Raw genomic sequence first — 27,357 nt, forward strand, 5'->3', positions numbered from 1 at the left:
TTAAATGCACTGATAAATAAAAATAGATAATCGTTTACCAATACTGATTTATATTCAAGTGTAATTCTATTATAATCGAGCGTCACCTTTTGACCTTGAGAACCCGAGGCAATTTGATTAGCAAATCCACCTGAAGGTGGATATTGACATGCATAATGAATACACCAATAGTTTTAGTGAATAAAACAACCACATCAATTAAAATTATTTTACAAACTAAGATGCAAAGGTAAATTTAAAAATTATAATCCACAGAAGATTGGAAACAGGTGATTTTAGCATATGAATTCAAAATTGCACAAATGGAGGCATAAAAGATGGTTTCGAGGAAGTTAATCAAGGGAGGGAAGAAAACATTTTAAAAAAGAAAGAGACCAATTTGAACAAATTTTTGGGGTTGTGTTAATTCGCATGGGGTTGGTTGTGGTTCATTTATTAATAGTAACATGGATGGCGAGACCTACATAAATGAAATGGGATATGTATATATAGAAGCATTAGAAGACTATCAACTTGATTTAGATAAAGTCACTCTTTTTCAAGATAGCTGCTCTGAAAAAATAAAAGACTTTCTTTCATTTTCGATTATTTTTTTAGTACAGTTTTATTTTTCAACAACCTGAACATTCTTTGTGAATCCACCAGAATAAACAAATAATTATATAATTTATCAATTACTGATTTGTTGATTGTTTGAAACAATGAATTAAACATCTTTTTAAGATTGACCATGGTTTTCTTTTATATTCAAATCGGGTGAATAGGGTGGAATAAATTGTACCCTAATGTTATTTTAATTATAATATTTTTTAACAGCAGATAACCTATGGACAGTGCAGATGATAAAATAATAATATATTGGAAAGAAAAAAGTATTATATAACCATTATACTCAATTGTAAGAAATTTACTTTCAGTTGCTTCTTTGTCAGTTGGAATAGAAGAACCTTTTCTGATGCTAAGTTTTTAATTACAGACAACAGGTGATAGAATAGAACGATGTGTTTTGTTAAGAGAATGGGCCAACATTTCAAGAGTAGATATTGCCAAAAACATTGTATTTTTTTTTTCAAAATTATAGATTTAAATAAATTTTTTGTATAAATCAAATAATTTTTCATAACTATTTAATTTTGGATGATTGAGCAAATGAATTTCATTTAGATTATTTTATTTTTTATTTGTAATTAATTTTTTTTTGTAAAGTAATTATCCGTTGTTTCAGTATTTCTACTATGAACCAGAAATATATTCGAGTTTCTTATCTTACTGAACCTCTCTTACCTACTATACATATATTTGTTATACGGTGGAGTTTAACAATCTAAAAAATTCGTGAGGAATCATCCTTTTTTGTATTAATTAGTAACCACGAATTATTTACTTACCCCATCAATTATTAATTTATTTAGTAATTTAATTTTAACGTGAGGAAGCATCCGACAAAAACGTATTTTAAATAGTTTCAAGAAAGCAAGGGTAGGAAAGCCTGGTTAAATCCGTGTGACTTAAGATCTCATCCTGTCGGTTCGCGAGTTCGAATCTCGCCTCTTGCAATACCTTTCTAAAGGTTTTATCTTTTCGGTGATTTATTTATCCGCAGATAATGTTTTGTAATGTATTCATATGCATTTTTGAAATTAATATTACAGTATAATTTCACTTTTTAAAAAAAAAAAAAAATAATAAAATGAATTTGATTATTTTATAAAATTTGAAAACAACAAAGTTTTTTTATATTTTAATTTTTTTTATTTTTTTAAAATTTCTTTTTTGGTAAATTTTAATAATTGTTGATTATTATTAAGTAATGATTCCTGTTCATTACAATTGACGTTACTGCCCAAATTATAAATAATATTTAATATTTCTCTTTTAATTAAACAAATTACTTATGACTTTTTTCGATTATTATAAAAACTTCTTTTGATACAATTAACATATCTTCAAATCTTTTTTTTCCAATAGCTGTGCTTAATGACAACCCAAGTTTGAATATATAATTAAAGGTTCTTTTTTTTTCTAAACTATAAGTATTTAAATAAAAATAAAAATAAAATAAAAATAAAAATAAAAATAAAAATAAAAATATTTTTTATTTTTTATAGAAATATTTTTCAGATACTTTATAATTAATTATTTTTTTATTTGGTATAAAAAAATTAAAGTGTGTGTGAGTTGGTTTGTGAAAATAAAAAAAAAAAAAAAAAAAAAATCGTATATATAAAAAAGAAAATTAATTTTTATTTGTTTTTCATAAACTCAATATAATATACCTAAAGCAACCTTTAAAGTATGAATTTCAATCAAATGCTGGGCAGTAGATATTTAAATACTATTATTTGCATCTTTTTATTTGTTTTACAACTAAAAAAAAACTTTTATTTTTTTTTATAATAATATAAACCCATAAAAAATTTAAATTTTTAACTGTAAAAAATGTAAAATAGGCGCTTTTTTAATTTTTTTTTTCAAAATTTTTTTTTTTTAATTTTTTTTTTTATTTTATAATTTTATAATATATTTATTTTATTCTTTTATTTCTTTATCATAATTTCTACTATGCAACAATAAAATCCTATTGTTTCTTCTTTTTTTTTTTTTTTTTTGTAAATAATTATAAATATTAAAAGTGTAAAATTAAAAAATAAATAAATAAATAAAAATAAATAAATAAAAATAAATTAATAAATAAAAATGAAAGATAAACATTATAAATATGAATCATCTCCATTATCACCATCAAATAAGATATTAACAGATTTATCAAGGTAGTTATTATTTGTTTTTTTTCATTGTATTTTTAGATTTAAAAAATCTTTAAATTAACATTATTATTATTATTATTATTATTATTATTATTATTATTAACATGTATATACATTATTTTTTAAATAAATAACAGTAAAACATCACCTGCAAATACACCATTTAAAAAAAAATTATTTGATACAACGTCAACAAAAAATAATAATTTAAACTCCAGTTTAATTATAAATTCGAAAGTAAATAAAATAATGAATAATACACCAGCAAAAACACCATATAAATCAACCAATAATTTAAATCATACCGTTAGTGGGAGTGCAATTAAACAACATTTAGCACCATCAGGAACTATCAGCAAACCATTACCCTCATTTTCACTATTAGATAATAATATGTCATTAATACAGCAAATCCCAGAAGATAAAGTTCCAATGAGTGTTTATTTACGTATACGTCCATTATCGAATGAGGAAGTTAAATCAAAAGAATCAAATTGTTTCACAGTAATAAACCCAACTACAGTTTCAATAAAATCTGCAAGATCAGACTCTGATTCAAATAAATTTTCATTTTCTTCAGTTCTACCACCCGCCACTACACAATCACAATTATTTAAGTATGTATACATTCAAAAAATACATTCAAAAATTTTATTTTATACTAATATCGTTTTTTTTTCTTTTATAGAACAATTACATACCCATTAATTCAATCATTTTTAAATGGTCACAATATATTGTTATTAGCATACGGCGTTACAAATGCTGGTAAAACCTATACTATATCAGGTAGTAAAAAGAACCCAGGTATTATTCGAAGATCATTAGAAGTAATTTTTGATAGTATTCCAGACCATTGCCTAAAAAAGAATCCAAGAGTCACTGTCCTACCAGAAGATATTAGTAGTAAAAATGAAGAATTCACTAATAGTGATAGTTCAAGCGACGAAGAAAATATAACAACCGATATTAATAGTGCTATTGGTAAACAAAACCTATTAGATTCATTATTAAATACTCCAGCAGCCGGCACTACAAATTCTACCTCAAATTCATGTAGTCCAGTCCAAATGTCAGATCAATACAAATATTCAATAGAAATGAGTTATTATGAAATTCATAAAAAGAATCTCAATGACTTGTTGCTATATCCAAACGATAAGAGAGTTCCATTAAAAATCGAGTGTGAAGATAAAACTGTAAATATTAGAAATCTACAACGAATTAGGATAGATAGTGTCGAAGCTGCTTTAGATATCATTGCCCTTGGGGAAGCCAACAGAAAAGTAGGCAATACTAAATTAAATAACAAGAGTAGTCGTAGTCATGCAGTTTTGGTATTAAGGTTAACTGCTAAACCACGTAATGTTCCAAAAGAAGAAAACCCAGCCAAACGTTGCAGTAAATTATGTATTATTGATTTGGCAGGTAGTGAACGTGCTAGTCGTACCGAGGCTGTTGGTGATCGTCTAAAAGAAGCTTCAAATATCAATACCTCATTATTTATTTTGGGAAAGTGTATCGAGGGTCTTAAGCAACAAGCATTACAACAACAACAGCTATTAAATAGTGCCAATAAAAAGAGATCATCAGTTTATGTACAGAACAACTCGAATGTAATTCCATGGAGAGAATCTGATTTAACAAGAATTTGCCAAGAATATTTTGTTGGTAATGGTAAAGCTGCTATGATTGTTAATGTTAGTCCAACTATGCGTGACTCTGAAGAAACTTTAAATGTTTTACGTTTCTCTGCCAATGCTAAAGAAATTACAACTCAATCAAAAATTAAAATGATACCATCAACACCTCAAATTATTAAAAAAAGAAAATCAATTGATCCAATAATAACATCCTCAGCAGTAAATAATAAAAACAATAATATAAATACCAATAATAATAATTTGAATAATTCATTAGGAATTTCACAATTACAAAATTCCATTAATGAAATTAGAAAAAAAATTCATTTAGAATCAATAATCAATTCAAATATATTAAAAAATAATAATTTAAATAAGAATGTTCACTTGGATTATATTTCAATGGAAAAGGATCAATTATTGGATCAAATTCAAGTTTTTCAAAAAAAGTTGTCAAATTACGAAATTAAATTAGCTGAAAGTGAAGTGTCATTACGTGAACAATTTAGTGATGAAATGGTACAATCATTTATCGATTTAGAATCACATTACAACGAACGTTTAAAGAAAGAAACCCAATTGCTCTACACTCGTTTACAAAATAAATTAAATCTTATCAAATGTGTCAATAATAATGAAAAAGAAAAATTATTTAAAATCAATAAAAAATTAGAATTTGACGTATTAAATACAAAGAATAAATTACAAATTTTAGAAAAACAAATACAAGATCAAGAACAACAGCCAATTCAAACAAATACACGTACTGATGATGAATGGTTAATGGAAATTAGTGATTTACAAAATCAAAGTGATAAAATTCAAAGTAAATTAAATTTGGCTATCGTTGAATTGGATGATCAAACGCAAAATAATATTAAAGTATCCGAAGAATTAAATCAATTTAAAACTAAGAATCAATATTTAGAAAATGAAAAACAAGACCTATTAAGAGAATTAGAAACGATTAGAACAAAGAGTGAAGAGTTGTTTAAGCAACGTCAATTGGAAAATATGCAAATGAAAGAGTCAATGGAGGCTGAAAATCAAATGTATAGAGACAGATTGGAATCTGATAATCAAATGTATATTGAAAAATTAGAATTAAAATATCGTTCAGAGAACACTGCACTCCAATTACAACTTAATCAAGAAAAGAAAGAGAGACAAAGTTTATTAGATGAACTAAACAAAATGAAAGCTAAAGAGAGTGAAAACCTTTTATTATTAAACCAATCAATAGAGAATCAGAAATTACATCATCGTAATCTCTTAAAAGAACAAAGTACTAGCACTCCATTCAAAGCCTTAAAGATAGGTTCCAATAGTAATCTATTCGCCACTCCACTTAAATCTAAAATGCTTGGTAAAATTGCTTTGGTAAATGAAAATAGTGGCACCAATGGTAACTTGAATTCGCCTCATAAGACTCTTTATACTGGAGATATTGAAAAATCCCTCTCTGGTAAAGGTGTTTCAATCAGATTTACAAACACTGAAGTCATTCCAGGAAGTCCTATTCAATTGGCCCCAGGCACACCAAACTCTATTTCTTCTCAAACTCCAGATCGTCCAATACTCGATCCAAATCAATACGGTGACAATGGCTTACTCATGAAAGAAATCGATGATAACGACTACTTGAATATAACCGGTGGTGGTCTTAATGGAACAATGATGGACGAAGATGAAAACAACGAATGGTTAGATATCAATGTAAAAGATAGTGACGATAATGGTGATAGCGACGATTATATTAGCAAGAAACCAAAGAAAACCAAATCAATTTCAACATTGAAGAGAATTAAAGATAAAACTGTTGCAGCCGCTATGATATTATCTGCCAATGATAACGACAAAACTGAAAAGAAAATGGTTAGAAAATCTTCAACTATCAGTAACAGTAGCAATAGACATTCAACAAACCTATCCAGCAGTAGAAAATCATCTAAAGATTCTTTAAATTATTCAAAAAATTTATCAACACCCTCACAACCAAACAAATCATCATCACCAAATAATAAATCAATACTTTCATCACCAGTAGAAGTTCTTCCCAAAGAGGGACCATCTTCACCTACACCAACTCATGTATCAACTTCAACAAGAGCCCCAATCGATAGCGATATTTCAGTACCCACCTCAACACCAACAGTAACCAAATCAAAGAAAACTTTAGGTATATTAAAAGAAACTCCAAAGAAGATTGCCAATATGATTACAAAATCAAAATCTGAAAAAGAAAAGAAAACAACCTCCTCTTCCGTCACAACTAGACCCAAAAGAAATATTGCTGTCACTACAAACGATATCCACAATCCAATTGAAATTGATGACTCACCTATTAAACCTACAAGACCAACTAGAACTAGAAAAACATCAGCTACCACAATACAGCCATCCTCAACCTCAACTGCGACAACAACAACTTCATCAAGAAGAAAAATTTTACCAACAATTTCAGTTGCAGATTTATCTTCTGATGACGATAGTGACAATGATACTACCAAAACTAAAAAATCTAAAACAACCCCAACTGTTATCACAACTCGTAATGGTTTAAGAAGAAGAAGCAAAATTCCAACAAAAACTTTTAAATTCTAAATACTATCATTAATATTTATATAAAAAATTTAAAAGCCAATATTTATTAGAAAATAAAAAAATAAAAAAAAACCTAATAGCTAAATATCTATTAGCTCATTTATTTTAAAATTAATAACAAAAAAAAACCCTATTATTTACAATATTAAAAAAAAAAAAAACTAAAATTTTAGTTTATATTATATTTTTATTTTAAAATTTAGATTAATTTTTTTGTTTTAATCTATTTAATCTTTCAGTTAATTCATCAGTTTCGTTTTGTTGTACTTTTTCTGATGGAACAGATCCCATTTGCATGCCAACATTTAAGCCATGTTCATCAGCAACTTGAGAGATTAAAAGGTCTACTTGGTCGGCAGGAGTTGATAAAGTGGTGGTTTGATTCATTGCATTTTCGACATAAACTGATTGTACATCTAAATCTTCAAATTGTCTTTCGAATTGATCCATAACTTGTGTAATTTTTTCTAAATCCATTGATCTCATTGATTTCTCCATCGATTTAACAATATTTGCCATTGAACCAGTAACTGCTTTCATTCTAATTGCTGTCTCTACTCTTGATGCTACTGCATCGATTCTTGATGCTAAACGAAGATAATTTAAAGCTTGATTCTTTTCACGAATTGCATTTTGTGCGTAAATTCTTGCACCATCCATATTACCCTGTTCAATTGCTTTCTTTAATTTAGTCTTTTGTGTCTTTTCATTTGATTCTGATTTTTTACTTTGCTTTTCTAATTGTTTTGATGTAAATTTTAATTGAAAAAGTTGATCTAAAAGTTTAAAAATATGAATATGAATATTAAATTTATAATTTATAGTTTTAAAATAGTATATTCAAATATTATTTAATTATTTAATTATTTAATTATTTAATTATTTAATTATTTAATTTTATTTTATTTCACTATATTATTGCTACTTTATTATTTTATTATTTTATTATTTATATTCTTATAGCTTTAGTTTATAGTTATACATACTTTCCATTTTATTTTATATATATATGTGTAAAAGTATTTGTTTGAAAGTTTGGGTATTTATTTAAAATATCTTTGATTTATTTTTTTATTATGATACAATTTTTGGTTTTTTTTAAAATTAATTTATAGTTATTTAATAAAATTAAGAAAAAAAAAAACAAATAAATATTAAATTATAAGATATATAATTATTTAAAAAATTTTGAGAAATTAAAAAAAAAATTAAAAAAAAATTAAAAAAAAAAAATTTTAATAAAAATAAAAAAAAAAAAAATATTTTTATAAAAATAAAATTTAAAAAAAAATAAATTATTAAAAAAATGAGTTACTATCTCTTTTTTATTAAAAAAATGGGTAGTAACCTTATCTTTTTTAAATAGAATATTAAAATGTAATTAAAAATAAAGTTTTAAGAATCATACTCACAAAATTAAATAATGTAAAAAAAAAAAAAAAAAATTTAGAAATATAGAAACATGCTAAATAATGCTGTAAATCATCAGACTAATCATAAAACAAATTATTTAGAGATTTTAAACTCCACTTATGAAACAGTATTTAAGAATATTATTAGGTATTTCTAACAATCACCTACTCTTCAAATAATAATAATAAGATACTTTAATTATTAAAAGTAATTAATAACTCCAGTAACACTTAAGTTTAAGAGTCCAACTATAATATAAATGTGAAATACAATAAATTAGGCTTTAAAAATCTTAACTTTTAAAAAAAAGATCAGAAAAGTTTTAAGCAATTGCATTAAATTATTCAGTAAATTTTATTCAATAGTTCTATTCGAAGTGTGATTTTTGAAATCTAGTTTTTTTTTTTTTTTTTCTAAAAGTGAAAATAATTAAAAGCAAATGCTTTAAATTAATCAGTAAAGAATAAAATAAATCTAGTGTTGTAGTTCATATTTATCTGGCCATCAGATTTTTTTTTTTTTTTTTTTTTTTTAAAAGTGAAGATAATTAAAAGCAAATGCTTAAAATTAATCAGTAAAATTTTATTTAATGTTTTTTTATAAAGTTTTTAAAGAAAATATTCTAAACTGTTGATATTTGGTAAAGATTTGATGCTGATGAAGTATGCTCTTGCTATTCTTCTTTTGAATTTTCTATATTCTTCATTGATGTTGCTAATTGTTTGTGGTTGTTTAGCTTGTCTTTCCTTGATGTTTTTTAAACCTTTTAAGTATTCTAAAGTAGCTAGTTTAGTCCATTTTGAGGTTAGATTCTTATAATCGAGTTCTTTTATTGTATTTTCTTGACCGTCATATAATTCTTTACATAACCAAATCCAAACTTGATGAAATACCAGGGCTATGGCATTTCTATAAGCGAAACATCTAGTTAAGTCGAAATCTATTGCTTTATAGTTCCATTGGAAGTGTGATTTGTGAAATCTGGTGTTGTTGTAATCCATATTTATTTCTCCATCGGATTTGCGACCTTCTGGGATTTTGTATGTAATATTTTTTATTGATATATTCCTTCTTGATCTTGTTATGTCCAGTGACCAATTGAGGCCCCTTCCCGAAGTAATGAATATAAATGATTTTAGTTTATTGAAGTTGATGAATTTCAGAGTTTTTTTACATTTGAAAAATAGATGACCATATGGATCATTATTAAGATTTTCATTACATAGTCTACATGGTTTGTTGTGAATGAAGTTGATGGGTAAGCATCAGATTTGCCAACTGTTTGTGTTTGTGCAAACCCAACAAAATCACCAGGAAGAAAAGTACTATAAAAAAAATTCCGGCTTGCCAGACTCGAACTAGCAACCGATTGATAACAGATAATTACTACAGTCAATCGCGCTACCATTGCGCCAAAGCCGGTTTTTATGTTAAATCATAAACCATCTCTTTTCTATGGTGCTGGGCAAATTAATTTGAATCAAAGGTGATATTTGATTGTTTTTATTGTTTCTTATGTATTTTTTTTTTAAAAAAGTAACAATTAAATTGGGTTTATTTAAAAAATATTTTTTTTCATTTTCTAATCATCATTTGTTATATATATATAAAAGAGGTAATTTAAATTTACAAAAAATAAATAATAATACATTGGGATAATTATGTGTTTATTTGAGGTCCTTTCTTTTAGTAACTCTTCTATTATATCCTTTCTATTTTATAATATTTCCTATATTTTATTTATTTAATATTTCTTTATCTTTATTATCAGTATCTAATGATCATTAGCTTTAATATTCAAAAATTTGAGAAATTGCAATTTTAGATTTATTTATTTGTGGATAATTTGTTTTTGGTAAACTTCTGAAAAGTATTTAGACATTACAAAGTTATACGGTTTTTAGGGGTTTGCATAGAAACCAATCTCACTTGAATAGTAACAGAATATATATATATAGCAGTCTTGTTCGTTTGTTGGAAAATCGTTACTTTTTATTAAGACAAAACCCAATAATGGTACGATCACTCTTTTTATCAATTTCAAGATCGGATTGTTCAATCGAATATGTAGATGGTCTCTATTCAAAATCTTTAACAAGTAGTAGGGACATTATAGCTTTCAAAGTTACATTTTGCATCCTCACAACTTAAATTTAATTTTTATATTTATTCTAGAAAATTTTAAATATAAAAAATTATATTTAAGCTGTGTGGATGCAAAATGTAACTTTAAAAGCTATAAATTTTGTTTTTATTTCTAAATCTATACAACCATTTTCTATTATTAAATAATGATATAAATTAATTTATATATGTGTATAAAATATCAAAGTATCGACTACTTACTTTTTCAAAAATCATTTTTTACACAATGACAAGCATTAGTATATTTTGTCCATTTATGGATACATTCATACTGCTTAAATTTAATAGAATAAGCGAGGGAGAATACTTATAAGGAATAAATAAAAAGAGGACATTTATATAATTATTCGGTATTTATAATAAATAGATTTTTTAACTTTGAATTGAAAAAAAAAAAAATAAAAAAAAAACCTTAAATAAAAAATAAAAAAAAATAAAAAAATTAGAATTTTATCAATTTTGCTTTTTTAATTTTTATTATAAAAAAATTTTATTATAAAATGGCACAATTAAATATAGAAAAAAATATAAAATTTAACATTAATTTTTATAAAAAAAAAACACCTGGTGTTGATTAATAAAAAGGTTATTAAATAAACATTTTTATATTTTTATTATTGTTTTTTTTTTAAAATCACGAATATGTATGTAGTTTTTTTTATTAATAAAAAAATATCTTGAAGAGAAAATTTTTTTTTTGAAATAAATAAAAAAACTATATTAAAAATTAATTGGTTTTTGGAAATGAGATATATTTTTAAAAATTACTTTGGATTTGTTTTTTTTAAAAAAAATTATTTTAAATTTAAATTTTTTTTTTTTTTTTTTCATTTTTCATTTTTTTTATAAGATTTTTAACCAAATACTATTTTTATCTATAAGATAGAACAAACACCAGTATACAAAAACTACTCATCAGAACCCATGACCAATTGCAATACCCAACATTCCCAAACGCAGCTGCAATCACAATAAACCAATTCTACTTTAATAGAATTAAATTTAAACATATAAGATCATTAGACTTTATGGTCAAAAGAAAATTATGGAATTTATAAGAAATTAAATTAAAAGTAGGTAGTAATAACATTTAGACAAATTGATTATTGTTATAAAGTGTTATTACATATGTTTACTTTAACTCTTTAAATTATTAATTATAATACAGGCAGATGAATATATATTAATAAAATCTAGAGATATAAAGCTTTTTTTAGAGCTAATAGAGATGTAAATTTAATTAGCTTACCATACAAAAAGAAAAAAGAACAGCTACACATGTTTGATTTAGTAGAATGTGCATACTCTTTAGATAATATAGAAGCATTGGAGTATTTCCTATCAATGAATGTACCAACATTTTTACCAAACTACACAATTAATAAAAAAAGTTTTTCAATATCATCAATTAAATCATTAGAATTACTTTTAAAATATCGAGTAAATATCATAGAACCATATAATAACACAACAGCAGCTTCGTCATCATCATCATTCAGTTTAAACAATAGTAATAATTATACAACAACAGTAGCATTAGCATTCAGTTTAAAAAATAGTTATAGTAATTGTAATAACAATACAACAACAGCAGCACCAGAACCTACAACATTCAGTTTAAAAAATAGTAACTATAATTTAAATAGTAGTATTAGTGAATATAGCAATCTAAATAATAATAATTACAGAACAAATGGGTGAAGATTCATGAAGTAAAGCTATACTGTAGGGCTATCATGTATGAAAAAAACATTGGCAAAAAAAAAAGATTAAACTTTGATCCAACTAAATACTAAACACTAATGAAGATATTCAATCTAATCAACTATATATATGAATCTCAATACATTTGCCTTGGCCCAAGTAACAGTGATACACAAATAGTTTAATTATTCAAACCATAGTCATAGAATCTTTAAAATCAAAAATCAGAATAAATAAACAATTAAATAAATAAAAATAAAAAATATTTGATATTAAAAAGAAAATAAATAATTTATATATGTTTTTATTTTTTTATATTTTTATTAGAAAACTTAAACATTGGACCTAAATCTAAAGATTTTAGAGATGTTGTCAAAGCACTTTAATTGGTTGGTACAGAGTGTTAATTTAGCGGTAAGCTATAGTACGATCCGAATGTTATATCTTTTACACACTCTCTGGGATATTGCCTTTAAATAAAACCTGTTTGAGGAATACCAAACATAGCTCTATACCCATGGAAAGTGAGCCGCAACTAAAAGAGTGTTATACTGGTAACTTTTAATTGTATGAAGACTCTTTGGTAAGTCACCTGGCTTAAGCGGTTGGTTGAAAGAATGCCCTAGAATCAATGTATACAAGCCCAATGGTAAGTCAAACTCTTTGAGTGGATTGTCAAATGAACGAAGTATTATTGTGCGTATTGATGATGGTACATTTCTTTTAAGTGGAAGGTAATAATTTGAACCAAAAATAAGGGTCTCCAAGTAAACCTTCTTTTAATAGACTATTGTATCGAAATGATGATAAATTAAATAAAAAAAAAAAAATTAATTTAATATTGTAAAAGCAGTTCAAATTTGCCCACACTTGTTAATGAAGAAAAAAAGTTAAAAATTTGGTGGTTTTTTTATTTGTAAGTTGTGCAAACTTGGTTGGCTTTTATTACAATAAAAAAAAAAAAAAATTCAAAATTTTTCTTTTTTTTTTAATTTTTTTTTAAATTAAAAATTTTTTTTTTTATTTTTTTTTTATATTAAAAAACATTTTCAATTTATTTGTCACACATTTCATTTGATTCTTTGGGAAGTAATGATAACACAAAAGTTTTGCATTACTTCCTATCTATCAGTTAAGAGTTGATGAATAAAAAAGTAAGTTTATACACATATTTAAATGATACCATATACCTATTTATTTACAAAATAATAATATAAATATATTAATTTATTTTTCATTTTATTTTTAAATATTGATTTTATTGGACCATTAGTTTCAGATTTTAAGACAATTACAAGAGTAAAGAAATAGAAATCATAAAGAAGGAATAACCTGTTCACCAGTTTGTTAACTACAAACAAGAAAATGAGATCATGAAAGTCAAAGTATAGACCAAAAGCTTTCAACTTCTCCTGAAACAAAAAGAATGGCCAGTTTGCTAAACTACAAACAAGAAAATGAGATCATGAAAGTCTTCTTTTTCCATCAAAAAAATTAAATAAAAATAATATAATGTTAAAAACAGGAAGAAAGTTTTAAATTTAATGGTAACACTTGCAAGATGAATTGCCATAAAAGTGCTGGTTTTCTCTCGACCTATAACATTAGATATCATTTTACAAATGGTAAAGTTTACATAATATTATTTAATTTATTGATTAAAAAATCTATATTCTAATATATTATTTTTAATAGATGATAAATGTTTGGCGGCCAAAAAATATAGAGAAAAAAACATTCTTTCAAATGTTCAGAATCAATAAATACTCGACTCTCATAGAGATATAATTTGTTATTTGCTTTTTCAAATCAAAAGCTTTTACATTTGCTTACTAAAACTGTATGTAATAGTTAAATACAATTATTAAATAAAAATTTTAAATTTTTTATTAACCAGTTAATATTTTTTTAAAAAAGTCATTAAATAGCGTCACTTGTGCAAGTGATATTTACAAAATTTTCAAATATAATAAACAAACTATTAATTATAAAAGAATTGTCACACCTAACCTCAAATGTATCATTAATAATTGATTTATGGTCAGCTCCTAATGGAAAAAAATTTATGGGTGCCAATACTTAACAAACGAATTAGAAGTAGTTGTTATATTAATTACAATGGTTGGGTTTCCAGAAAAATCCACGAATTTGCTGTGGCTTTTAACAAAACAAGGGTTCAATCTCTTTTTGAATCAATAAATGAAGAAACAATGAATATACTTGACCAAAAGAAAGTGGATATTCGAACTTTAATCGATGGTTTGTGTAATGAAATAGATGATTATGACATTGTTTTATCTATATGTATGAGATATATTAAAGAAGAATCAAATAAATTTATAGATTTGGTAGTTTCAGCGAAGAACAAACCTGTTTCGTGCTCTTATCAATCATTTATACAAAGCTCAGAAGAAAATAAAAAATTGTTTTGGATTCAAACGCAACAAAGTCAGTTCGAAGTTAAACCCAATCGTTACAGAAATGAAATTATATTCGTTTAAGCACAAACAATATGTTCCAATGTATTCTCATATAGAACAACCAGTTCAACCAATTGCCGATACCCCAGTTAACACTAAGTCAAGTGAGTATGCTTCTGTCAATCAAAACCAGTACGACAAGAGGTAGATAAGATATCAACTAATCAATATTTACCAAAACCAGGAAAATCAACATTATTGAAAATTGATGTAATAACCGATGGAATTCAACTCTTCACGAATCTATGAACCTTTTTATTGACCTGCTACCTAGTAAGTATAAAATATCAAAATAATTTGAAGTTTATTGCCAGTGTAACACAATTTATTTCTCCACAATTTTTAGAGGGGTTTATTATTAGAATATAAATTTGTAACAAGATGTGGGTAATTGGAACACAAATAACATTTTTTTCTACCATGTTTATCTGAATTAATCTTGGAGAAGATATTACATATATTGAAACTCTTTTGGTAATGGAACCAGACTAAATTTATTAAAAAATTTCCACCCAAACCCATCCTTTAGTTTGATGAATGTTCAAGTTTTTATTCATTATTATTTATACTTTAAAATATTTATTGATTTTTTTGTTATAAAAAAAAAAAAAAAAAAAAAATTTTTAAAAAATTTAAAAAAATTTAAAAATTAACACAATAAAATATTTTTTAAATTTTTTTTGAATTTTATAAATTAATATCAAGAGTAGATGGATAATTTGAGTTTGAATAAACCAATTTGAAAACCATAATTAAAAAGATTAAACAAAACCCCAATGTTTAATTTGTGACATAAAATGAGCTGATACTAAAAAAGAAACAAGAAAACCCCCACAGTTTGATTGTGACTTAAAATGAGCTGATACCAAAAAAGAAAAAAACCCCAATGTTTAATTTATGACTTAAAACTTGTTGACTTTGAAAAGGAAAGAATAAACAGAAACCTTAATATTTGATATGTGAATTATAATATGCTGATGCCGAAAAAGAAAAGAAAAACCCCAGTGTTTGATCGTGACTTAAAATGAGCAGATATCAGAAAAGAAAAAAGCAAGAACCCTATTGTATAATTTGTGACTTAAAATGAGCAGATACCGAAAAAGAAAAAAGCAAGAACCCTATTGTATAGTTTGCGACTTGAAATGTGTTGACTTTGAATAAGAGTAAACAAAAACCCAATATGTTGATACTGAAGAAAAAGTTGGAACTTAACTTAAAAAAATTAAAATATTAGTTTTTTTTATTTTTAAAAATAAAAAATAATTATGTTAATATTAACATTATAGTTACCTTAAGAGTTGTTTTGATATATGACCTTGGAAAATTTAGAACTTTATTCTGTAAAGTTGAACTAATGAGATACATGACTTCTTAATACACATGATGATAAAGATGTGATTTGTTTCTTGGATGATGAAGTTGACTTTCTATAATTTAATCGATTGAAAAATTGAAACATTGAATGGAGCGATTTTATTAATAATTTGGTCTTCACCTATTTCTTAAAAAGAAACATTGAATGAATTATCAAAACTATCAAATTAATCGCCTTCGAGTTCAATATCTAAAAGATCATCTTCATTTTAATCTTCATGAAGATTCTTCATTACCTTAACGTTCTTCATTAGCTACTTTCTGCATAAATTATTAATGAAATTAATTAATATATATTTATTAAGTATAAATTAGAATGTGTAAATTACTTACTGTAATGTCATAAAACTCGTTTCTACAATTTGGGCAGGTATTAATACGTTCAGACCATTTTACAATGCATTCGTAGCAAAATTTATGATGGCAATCAATTGTAGCCATTTCATTTATGTTTATAATGTTAAGACAAATTGTGCATTTGTCATCACTTTCTGAACGATCACTTTCCAAATTATCTCTTTCTAATTGTTCTCTTTGTAATTGTTCTCTTTGTAATTGTTCTCTTTCTTCTATATCCCTTTGGATTCTTTCTTCTCTTTGTCTTTCTCTCTCTTCTCTTATTCTTTCTTCTCTTTGTCTTTCTTCTCTTGCTCTTTCTCTTTCCTCTCTTTCTCTTATTTTTACTGCTCTTTCTCTATCTTTTTGAACTCTTTGTAATCTTGATCTTTCTGATTGTTCAATTTGTTCTCTTTCTAATTGGATTCTTTCTAATCTTTTTCTTTCATATCCTTCTTTTATTTGTCTTTCAATTTCTAAACTTTGGTTTCTTTCTATTTCTTCCCTTTCTCTATATTCTCTTTGTATTCTTTCGATTAATTTAAGTCTTTCCATTTTTTCTTTTTCTTCTCTTTCTCTTTCTTTTTTTAATATTTCCATTTCTACAATTTGCTTAACTATATTTAAACTCTCTTCATCTTCGAGTTTATGTTTTTTGGAAATTTGTCTATCACCATTATTTATTTCATTATCTTGTTCCAATGGTCTCTTCTTCATTGGATGATTGCCAGTTGATGTTGGTTCCCATGCAGAAATAGTACTTGATACTGGCTTTCTAAATGTTTTTCTTTTTGATAATGATGAACCTGCAGAGTTGTTACTTGACTCAGATTCAAATGGATAGACAGATACAGAGGTTTTTGATGCAATTGTGGATGGAGTGGATGGAATTAGTGGTGGATTTGGGGTATTGATTAATTGAGAAGAAATTGAGTTGAAAAATTGAGATTCTGATTGATGGTGTGATGGGGCACAAGTGGAATCAGATTGCTGTGGTGGGGCACAAATGGAATCAAATTGCTGTGGTGGGGCACAAATGGAATCTAATTGCTGTGGTGGGGCACAAGTGGAATCAAATTGCTGTGGTGGGGCACAAGTGGAATCTAATTGCTGTGGTGGGGCACAAGTGGTGTCAAATTGGTCTGGTGGGGCACAAATGGAATCAAATTGCTGTGGTGGGGCACAAGTGGAGTCAAATTGGTCTGGTGGGGAACAAGCGGAATCAAATTGCTGTGGGCTTTGGTGAATATGAATTCGATCAGCTAAATTGTAGTTGATTTTGTTATAATGTTGTGTATTGGTTATATTTCTATTATTATTGCAATTATTATTGTTATTACTATTGTTATTGTTTTTGATTGCAAAATATTTATTTATTAAATAAACTGAAAAAATAATAGCCAATAATATATAAAAAACAATCATTAATTGATTCATTTTTAAATGGTAATAAATAAATATTATTATTGATATAATTTATTGAATGATTATTATTATAAAAAAATAAAATTATATGATTTTTTTGTATGTATATGATTATTTGTATGTGATTAAAATAATAAAGAAAAAAAAAAATCATTTATAAATACAATAAAAAAAATGTAAATTGAAAAAAAAATGTATATTAAAAAAAAAATAAAAAAAAAAAAAATAATTGAAATACTAAAAAAGAAAAAAGAAAATTAAAAAAAAATTAAAAAAATTAAAACTTCATTCTCTACCACAAAAAGAAATGAAATCTAAACAATCATTGACAAAACACGCAGCATTTATAATTTTTTAAAAAAAAATTTTTTAAAAAAATTAAACAGTGGGTTAAAAAGTGTGTGGTTGATTATTATAATAAAAAAAATTATTTAATAGCAGTTTTTAAATTATATGAAAAGATTCCTTACTATTAAAGTTATTATAATAAATTATATTACCATTTTAATTTTTTCTTTTTATTTATTAGATTTGGCATTTTTTATAAAAAAGTAAAATTATTTATTTGGTTTATATATAGAAAAAGCATTAAATTATTAATAAAATGGTATCATTCAATGTTTCAATTATTGAAAATGATGAAATTAAAATAAAAGTAAACTTCATCAAAGAAATAATCACATCTTTTCAAAATTTATTATAAAATACTATGCATTATATAATTTCAACTCGGGAAAAAAGGTCTTAAAAAATTCAAAATGTTTTAAAACAAAAAATAAAATTCTTAAGGAAACTATAATTATTATTATTAAATTAGAAAATTTAATAAAAATTAAATTATTTTATTTTTTTTTTTTTTTTTTTTAATTTTTATATAATATTTTTTTCTTTCATCACCAAAATATAATAATAAAGAAATTGTAACAATGAGTATGCTAAAAGAGATTAATAATTTTTCTAACAGATTATTGATAAAACTATTATTATCAAATAATTTATTTATAAAGTTATAAATTATAAAAATTTTATGAAATCGAAAGTTTGAACATCGTTGGTATTGGTAATGGATTTGAATGAAATAACTAAATTACCGTTTTCGAATGACCATAACCAATACCCGTTTTATGTGGCATTGTGTTTAATAACAATAGTACGATTTGAGGTGGCTTCTTGAACAGCTTCTAATACCATTTCATCAGCACAAAGTTTAGCAAGATTGGCTGTAACTTTTTCGACAACACCTGCAAAAATATGACCAAAACTATTTTTTAAATCGGCAAAAACATGTGGGTAAACGGTTTCTAATGATGCTTGGTCGATGGGCCAATCGGCATCGGATTTCATTGCTTTTTTAACAGCTACTAAATTAGCATCCATTTTAGCTTGATTTTCTTTAATATTTAAACGGGTAATTAAAGAGTAGGTGCCTTGTGAGGAAGAAGAGTTTCTAATTTAGCGGTGAATACATCATTAGTGTTACAAATCTTTGGACGGAATTTTTCATCAGCGGCAACCAAAAAAACAATTTTCTTATTTGAAACAGCGGCTAAGAAGGCTTCTTTGACCATTTCATTCTTACTGACTTTAGTATCGATATTTTTAGCCAAGTAACCAACAACATCTTTGTAAAATGGATCCACAGCTATTGGTTACCCAGTTATCATTACATTTGGTCAATGACCATCTTCGAAATCAAATACAATTTCGAATGGTTCGCTTAAAGCTTTTTCAATGGTAGCTAAATGGGTTTTGAAGGTTTCTTAGTTATCTTTTTATGATTTTCTCAAAGTTAATGATAATGGCATTTTGGTTATTATATTATTATTATTTATAATTGATTTAAGGTGTTTTGTATTTATATTTTACTAAAAACTAAGAACCACCCCTAAATACAAATACTAAAATAAATAATTTGTTTACCTATTATTATTCCTTTTTTTTTAGATTTTTTTTTTTATTTGATCATTTACTTTAATAATCTTTTATTGAAAATTTTTTAAAAAAAAGTTATAAAATGATATTAATTTAATTTTTTTTATTTTTATTAAATTTAATAAAATTTTTAAAAAAATCAATTTTTTTTATTATTTTTTTATTTTTTTTCCCCATGGCATACAAAATATAAAAAAAAGAAAATTTTTTGAATGTAATACAGATACAGATAATGAAAATAATAGAATAAATAGAGATAATAAAAATAGAAATAATGATAAATTGTTTTTTTCAATATGGAGGAACAGGTGTCTTTTAAATGAAATACAAAGACATCACAGGTTATATAATGAAAATAGAGAGAGATTGATGAATCAATGGATCAGCTTTTATATCATTCACATAGAAGATATGCAACAAAAATTAGAATTAATATTGATGAACCATTAGAACCACCATATGGCGAAGCTATACCTTATGGAATCACAGAATTAGAATTTACAGGTGATTTCAATCAACCAATTCGAGCAGGTGATATTGGAGGTGGATATGGAACATTGTCATTGTACGCTTATGATAAATATAAGAATGCAAAGTTTATCTCAGAGTGACTTTTCACCTTCAATGATTCAAGTTTTAGATAAATTCATTAATGAGTTAGAAATCAGTAACATTGAAAGCAAAGTAATGGATGGTCAAAATTTAGAACAAATCAAAGATTCATCATTAGACTATACATTCTCAACCTTTGGTCTAATTTATTTCCCAGATATACTTCAAGGTATGAAAGAGATGTTTCGTGTTTTAAAACCGGGTGGTAAAACGGGTATTGCTTCATGGTGTACAGATGCATTTTTACCAGCTGCATTCCAACAAACAATGAATGCACTTTTGGGCAATAGTGTTTCAAATCGAACAGTTCTTTTGATAAATTAAAAGAAGCTGGCTTTGTCAATATAGAGATCAATAGGGTGCAGCATCCAATGGAGGTTCAGAGATTTCAGATTTGCTCAAACACACCTCAATCAATCCAGTTTATCAAGATTGTATCAATGCTATTCCAGAAGATAAAAAGCTAATTTTTAATGAAACATTTATGAATGTCTCAAATAATGCACCTTCTATAAAATAAAAAAAATTATTTATAAAAAATTTAAAATTTTATATTTATTATTTTATTAAAAAATTTTATGGTGTTTCAGTTTCCTAATACTGAAAATATTTTCGATTGGTCTGATAGAGTTGAAAATAGATTCTTATACTTTTTCTAATTAAATTATAACCTAGTAATAACCTGAGGAAATGGTAAACAATTGATGTTTTGATGCTTTGGAAGTTGATCATGATTGTTGGACAGTTGGTTTTGCTTTCAATACCAAACTTAAAATAGGGATTACTAAATATTGTCTTCATCTAATATTATTCGATGTTCTACCATATTTACTTGGCCAGAGAAAATTTGATAGATATAAATATTTGATTAGATTGAAAAATTTCAAAATAGTTGACTTGATTTATTTTAAGTTGGTTTAAATAAAGCTTTTATTATTGAAACTATTTTAGTTATATGATGAATCTAATAACTGTATGATTATTATCATTACTAATATATTGTGTGTTTTGATTCTATAATCTGTTTGAATGAAACTTATCTAATGTATCTTGAATATTACCGATATTTAATGTTTTTAAATGTAGTAGTATATAATTTGGTGATTTAAATTCCTCTTTAATTAAATTTCTCTTTATTTAAATTTCTATATGATGATGATGATGGTGGTGGTGGAAGTGTTATATTACCATTATTAATTAAAAAGCTATTACTGTTTTTATTGTTGCAACCACTACTACCGCTACTCCCATTGATATCATTACTATTACAACTGCTTATACTACTACAACTTGCGCTTCGGGCTAAACTGATACTATTATTATTTAGATTGCTATATTCACTAATACTACTATTTATAGTTACTATTACTATTTTTTAAACTGAATGTTGTAGGTTCTGGTACTGCTGTTGTTGTATTGTTGTTACTATTACTATAACTATTTTTTAAACTGAATGCAAATGCTACTGTTGTTGTATAATTATCACTATTACTATTGTTTAAACTGAATGATGATGATGATGAAGCTGCTGTTGTGTTATTAATGTTATTATTGTTATTATTGATATTGATATTATATGGTTCTATGATATTTACTCGATATTTTAATAGTAATTCTAATGATTTAATTGATGACATTGAAAAAACTTTTATTATTAATTGTGTAGTTTGGTAAAAATGTTGGTACATTCATTGATAGGAAATACTCCAATGCTTCTATATTATATAAATAGTATGCACATTCTACTAAATCAAACAGATACACATGTATAAACTAATTTTTTTAATTTTTTTTTAATTTTTTTTCTAAAAATAATTAAAATCTATAATCATTTTGTTTTTCCATTTTGAAAAAAAAAAATTAATCATTACTATTATTATATGTTGCTATTATTTTTATTATTATAGTGTATACAATAAATGATGATAAATTTAATAAAAAAAAAAATTCAAAAAATTCAAAATTTTTTTTTATTTTTTTTTATTTTTTTTTAATATTTTTTTTCTAAAAATAATTAAAATCTATTATCATTTTGTTTTTTTTTATATTTTTATTTGTAAATAATTTTTTATGTTTTATATAATCAAAAAAAAAAAAAAAAAAAAAGTTTTATAAAAAATTAAAATAAAAAAAAAAAAATATGGTCTTAATATTTAAATAATAATAATAATAATAATAATAATAGTAATAATAATAATAATAATATAATATATTCCATTTTCAATTCCAAATTTAATTTGTTTTTACAATTATATATAATTGATTGTTATTAATTAATATTTAGTATATTTTCCGTGTGCTTTAAATATTGCATCCATTTGGTCAGGGAGTGATTCATGTAATGATTCTATAATTGATTTTTCAATTGAATGAAATGCATTTTGACATGAACTAGGTCTTGTAATGGGGTCATGAAACATTTTTTTTGATACCATTTCTTTAAAAATTGACCAAAGATTTTCAATTAATATCTGGGCTGTAGGGTGGTAATGGTTAAACTTGTATATTATTCTTCTAAATATTGCTTCACTATCTTTGCTGTATGCCAACTTCATTTGTCATGACAAATGATTGAAACCCTTTAATTTTATCTGCATAGTATTCTAAAGTAAGTTGTGTATCGCTTTTTCAAGATTTAGTTTAGTAAAACATTCATAAGCCCAAGAAGACTTTCCATGGTCATTATCAAAATATTGGAACTTTACTTCATCCATAAACATACATTGTTCCACAATAAAATCTAAATGCACAACTTCGAAAAAAATCTTTTTCTTCTATTATGTCTAATCGTATATAATTAATTAAGAGTTTATTTTTTTATTTATTTATTTATTTATTTATTTATTTTTTTTTATTTTTTTTTATTTATTTTTATTTTATAAAATAATTTTTTTTATATGGAAGTGTTTATAGAAAAAAATATTTCTGTAAATTTATTTTTATTTAAAATATATTATAATATTTTTAACCATTTATATATTACCATATAATACACTTATTTAAATTTTAAGTATAGCCCCAATGAATTAATATTATTGATAAAATTTCTATCAATAAACACATTAACACCAATTTTTAAATTTAAATTTATATTTAATTTTTTTTTTTTTACAAACCATAAAATCCCCCAATTCATACAATATCATTGCCAACTGCATAGTTTAAACTGAAATAATTATTTTATTATGTGGCAAAAAATTGTATGCCCACTGAGCTTGACCGGAGTGTGTGGCTAAATAAAATTCATAGATCCATGGGGTGGCCTTTTTTTTTCTTTTATAATCGATTTTTTTAAACATAAAAAAAAACTAAATTAAAAATAAATAAAAAAATATAAAGCATATATTTATAAATATAATTTAATAAAAAGGAAAATTCTATAAAATAAAAAAAATTATTTATAAAAAATTTAAAATTTTATATTTATTATTTTATTAAAAAATTTTATGATGTTTCAGTTTCCGAATACTGAAAATATTTTCGATTGGTCTGATAGAGTTGAAAATAGATTCTTATAATTTTTCTAATTAAATTATAACCTAGTAATAACCTGAGGAAATGGTAAACAATTGATGTTTTGATGCTTTGGAAGTTGATCATGATTGTTGGACAGTTGGTTTTGCTTTCAATACCAAACTTAAAATAGGGATTACTAAATATTGTCTTCATCTAATATTATTCGATGTTCTACCATATTTACTTGGCCAGAGAAAATTTGATAGATATAAATATTTGATTAGATTGAAAAATTTCAAAATAGTTGACTTGATTTATTTTAAGTTGGTTTAAATAAAGTTTTTATTATTTAAGTTATATAATGAATCTAATAATTGTATGATTATTATCATTACTTATATTGTGTTTTGAATCTATTATCTATTATTTTTTTTTTTTTATGTGGATCATTTACTCTATTAAAATCTTTACCGTTGGCAATTATTAAACTAATTTATCTTTACTAACAGATACCTATAATATCTTGGGTTCATTTATGAAATATGGGGGAAATCTTTAAACCATTTGGAACTCTTTTAAGTTGATGAATTTTTAAACCTTCTTGAAAAAACTGTAAATTTACGACTAAAACTATTCTTTACCAATCAAAAAACGGGATGAACGATCTAATTGGAAATCTTCGTTACAACTTCGGATTTATACTTTTTGGAACCTCCTTCAATTTCTCTTTTATAAATGTCTTCTTTTTATGAGTTGATATTAATTTTAAAAAAAAAAAATTTTAAAAAAAAACCTAAATAAAAAAATAATAAAAATATTAACAACCTCAAGGAAATATTTTAAAAATTATATAAAAATAAAATTATATCATGAAGAGTTATTTTTAATAAAAAGGAAAACGGTAAAAAATAAACATATTATTTATAAAAAAAAAATATATTATATATATATATATTTTATTATATTTTATTTGAAAATTTAATTATTAGGACATTGAAAATAGTAAAATCATTTGATGTTCCAATATATTTGCCTGGCCAGGGAAAATGTATTTCTTCCATCAAATAGATTGAACTATTATACCCTATTATTATTATTATTCTTTTTTTTTTTTTTTTTTTTTTATAAAATTATTAATTATTATTGATTTACTAAAAGTTCTTTTCTAAAGCTTTAAGGTTGATGATGCTGCTGCTGATGAATGCTGATGATGATAAATGCTGTGATGCTGATGAATGCTGATGATGATAAATGCTGTGATGCTGATGATGATGAGGACCAAGACGAATGCCGGTGAGGATGCTCATGATGATAATGAGGACCAAAATGAATGCTAATAATGATGAGGACCACGATGAATTCTAATGATGATGAGGAACAAGATGAATGCAGACGATGAATGCGCTGATAAATGCTGCTGCTGAATGCTGCTAATGATGATAATGCTGAGGACCAAAAAGAATGCCGGTGAGGATGCTGATGATGATAATGCTGAGGACCAAGATGAATGCCGGTGAGGATGCTGATGATGATGAGGAACAAGATGAATGCTGATGGTGATAAATTTCATCTACTATATAATTTTTTCTAAGTAAAAACTTCTAAAAGAATCTACAAAAATAACGTTTTGGTTGTTGTAGTTGTTGTTGTTGTATTTGTTGCTGTTTTTGTTGTAATTCTTGTATATGTTGTTGTTCTATTTGATGAAATAGTTCAAATTGTTGTAGTCTTTGATAATGTAGTTGTTGTTGTCTTACTTGTTCTTGTTCCATATTTAGTTGTTGTTCTTGTAGTATTTGATTTTCTTTTAGTTGTTGTCTTTGATGTCGTTCTCTTTGTATTTGTTGTTCGTAAGGTAGGTCTTGTTGTTTTTGTAGTTTTATTTGATAATCGTAAAGTTGTAATTTCTGTTGATACTTTTCTCTTAGAAATGAATGTTGTCTAAACATTTGTACTTCAAATAATTTGTATCTAAATAATTTGTGATGATCTTCAAGAAGTTGACTTTCATGACGTTGTCTTGCCCAGTATTCTTCATTAAAGGCACAATTACGGCAGAATTCCCCTTTGATGGTAGAGCAACGGCAACCCTTGTTTTTCTTGAAAATAAATTTACCAAAATAAAAATAAAAAATGGAACCAACAACAATAAATAAAAAAATACCAATGAATAAAATAACAATCATTTTTTTTAAAAAATAAATAATTATTTAAAATAAAATAAATATATATAAGTGTAAAAATAAAAAAATAAATTATATTATTTAATGTAAAAAAAAAAATATAAGCTGGATGTAAAAAAATATATGTGAGTGATAAATGAAAAAAAATATATGTGAGTGGTAAATGAAAAAAAAAAAAAAAGAAATTTAAAAAATTTTTAAAATTATAAAAAAAAAAAAAAAAATAATAAAAAATATTCAATTGTTTAAAATAATGTTTTAATTAAATTATTATAATTTATAATTTATAGCTGTATAGATTTTATTTTATTTTATAGTTTTAAATTGAGAATTTTAATTTTATCTATATTTAAATTTGAAAATTTCATTAAATTCTCTCTTAAATGATATCCAGAATACCTATCTAATTTTAAAAAAAAATTTAAAAAAAAAAGACTAATTAATTTCAAATATTATTTCTCTATAGTTTAATACTTTATAAGTTTAATTCTGGTGTATAAATAATAATTATCTATTTATAAAAAATATATATTTAAAAAAACCATTGAAAATTTATATTTAATTTACTTTTATTTTAATTTTATTATTTATTTTTTTAATTAATTTTTGAACTTCGATTCCACAAGTATTATTAAATGAATAGTTTTATTACAAACGTTTACGAAAATAATATATGAATTATAATTTTTTTATATTTATTTATTTTTCTTTTTAAATATAAATATTTTAACAGGTATATATATAGAACTAAAATTTTATTTATCTTTTAATATGGTTTAGAATAAAAAAATATTTATTCTATAGAATAAAATTTAAAAATGAAAAAATAATTTAAAATGAAATTAATTAAAAAATAAATTTGTTAAAAAAAGGGGGAAATGAAATGTGTGTTGGTGCTTTTTATTATATATTGTCTATTATTATAAACATATTTGGTAAAATCCATAATCTTTATTTTAATTAAATGTGCGAAAATAGGTTAAATTAATTTATATAATAATCTTTTTTTTTATTAAAATTACTCATTAAATAAATAATCTAAAATTATTTTTAATATTTAAAAAAAAATAAAATATAAAATAAAATTATTTATTCCAATATTCATTATTAAATATAAATATAAAAATGGATTTTGCATTTAATTATATTTTTATCTATACTTTATTGTAAAATAGAATAAGAAAACAAGTACAACATTAAAATAATAATAATAAAAATAATAATGATGATTTACCAAATATTTAACAATCTCTCAGGTATTTATAATATATAATTTTATAAA

The 27,357-nt window shown here is 24.1% G+C and overlaps 11 protein-coding genes across 11 annotated transcripts; 5 read left to right on the forward strand and 6 right to left on the reverse strand.

Annotated features, from left to right (window-relative positions):
- Positions 1-3,472: 3,472 nt before the first annotated feature.
- DICPUDRAFT_8673 (uncharacterized protein) lies at positions 3,473-4,540 on the forward strand (the record flags this gene model as incomplete). Its single annotated transcript, XM_003288420.1, has 3 exons — positions 3,473-3,611; positions 3,834-4,295; positions 4,362-4,540. Coding segments are annotated over 3 exons (780 nt in total), but the record flags the coding sequence as incomplete, so codon positions are not given.
- Positions 4,541-7,219: 2,679 nt separating this feature from the next.
- Positions 7,220-8,008, reverse strand: DICPUDRAFT_79270 (snf7-family protein; the record flags this gene model as incomplete). The annotated part of the gene is made up of 2 exons (XM_003288429.1): positions 7,220-7,791; positions 8,002-8,008. 2 exons carry the CDS (start codon positions 8,006-8,008, stop codon positions 7,220-7,222), a joined length of 579 nt encoding a protein of 192 aa, XP_003288477.1.
- Positions 8,009-9,547: 1,539 nt separating this feature from the next.
- On the forward strand, positions 9,548-10,579 carry DICPUDRAFT_152704 (uncharacterized protein; the record flags this gene model as incomplete). The annotated part of the gene is made up of 2 exons (XM_003288421.1): positions 9,548-9,576; positions 10,387-10,579. The coding sequence occupies 2 exons, from the start codon at positions 9,548-9,550 to the stop codon at positions 10,577-10,579; spliced, it is 222 nt and encodes a 73-aa protein (XP_003288469.1).
- Positions 10,580-10,799: 220 nt separating this feature from the next.
- On the forward strand, positions 10,800-12,663 carry DICPUDRAFT_152705 (uncharacterized protein; the record flags this gene model as incomplete). The annotated part of the gene is made up of 4 exons (XM_003288422.1): positions 10,800-10,812; positions 11,456-11,604; positions 11,771-12,227; positions 12,605-12,663. The coding sequence occupies 4 exons, from the start codon at positions 10,800-10,802 to the stop codon at positions 12,661-12,663; spliced, it is 678 nt and encodes a 225-aa protein (XP_003288470.1).
- Positions 12,664-14,487: 1,824 nt separating this feature from the next.
- On the forward strand, positions 14,488-14,778 carry DICPUDRAFT_152706 (uncharacterized protein; the record flags this gene model as incomplete). Its single annotated transcript, XM_003288423.1, has 1 exon — positions 14,488-14,778. The coding sequence occupies one exon, from the start codon at positions 14,488-14,490 to the stop codon at positions 14,776-14,778; it is 291 nt and encodes a 96-aa protein (XP_003288471.1).
- A 1,330-nt stretch (positions 14,779-16,108) lies between these two features.
- Positions 16,109-17,904, reverse strand: DICPUDRAFT_152708 (uncharacterized protein; the record flags this gene model as incomplete). Its single annotated transcript, XM_003288430.1, has 2 exons — positions 16,109-16,252; positions 16,465-17,904. 2 exons carry the CDS (start codon positions 17,902-17,904, stop codon positions 16,109-16,111), a joined length of 1,584 nt encoding a protein of 527 aa, XP_003288478.1.
- Positions 17,905-19,014: 1,110 nt separating this feature from the next.
- DICPUDRAFT_152709 (uncharacterized protein) lies at positions 19,015-19,236 on the reverse strand (the record flags this gene model as incomplete). Its single annotated transcript, XM_003288431.1, has 1 exon — positions 19,015-19,236. The coding sequence occupies one exon, from the start codon at positions 19,234-19,236 to the stop codon at positions 19,015-19,017; it is 222 nt and encodes a 73-aa protein (XP_003288479.1).
- Positions 19,237-19,304: 68 nt separating this feature from the next.
- On the reverse strand, positions 19,305-19,460 carry DICPUDRAFT_152710 (uncharacterized protein; the record flags this gene model as incomplete). Its single annotated transcript, XM_003288432.1, has 1 exon — positions 19,305-19,460. One exon carries the CDS (start codon positions 19,458-19,460, stop codon positions 19,305-19,307), a length of 156 nt encoding a protein of 51 aa, XP_003288480.1.
- A 952-nt stretch (positions 19,461-20,412) lies between these two features.
- On the forward strand, positions 20,413-20,760 carry DICPUDRAFT_79274 (uncharacterized protein; the record flags this gene model as incomplete). Its single annotated transcript, XM_003288424.1, has 1 exon — positions 20,413-20,760. The coding sequence occupies one exon, from the start codon at positions 20,413-20,415 to the stop codon at positions 20,758-20,760; it is 348 nt and encodes a 115-aa protein (XP_003288472.1).
- Positions 20,761-20,862: 102 nt separating this feature from the next.
- DICPUDRAFT_152712 (uncharacterized protein) lies at positions 20,863-22,073 on the reverse strand (the record flags this gene model as incomplete). The annotated part of the gene is made up of 2 exons (XM_003288433.1): positions 20,863-20,945; positions 21,800-22,073. 2 exons carry the CDS (start codon positions 22,071-22,073, stop codon positions 20,863-20,865), a joined length of 357 nt encoding a protein of 118 aa, XP_003288481.1.
- Positions 22,074-25,493: 3,420 nt separating this feature from the next.
- Positions 25,494-26,078, reverse strand: DICPUDRAFT_79275 (uncharacterized protein; the record flags this gene model as incomplete). Its single annotated transcript, XM_003288434.1, has 1 exon — positions 25,494-26,078. One exon carries the CDS (start codon positions 26,076-26,078, stop codon positions 25,494-25,496), a length of 585 nt encoding a protein of 194 aa, XP_003288482.1.
- Positions 26,079-27,357: the final 1,279 nt, after the last annotated feature.

This window comes from Dictyostelium purpureum (genome assembly GCF_000190715.1).
Source record: "Dictyostelium purpureum unplaced genomic scaffold DICPUscaffold_135, whole genome shotgun sequence".
In the NCBI taxonomy this organism is placed as follows: domain Eukaryota; phylum Evosea; class Eumycetozoa; order Dictyosteliales; family Dictyosteliaceae; genus Dictyostelium; species Dictyostelium purpureum.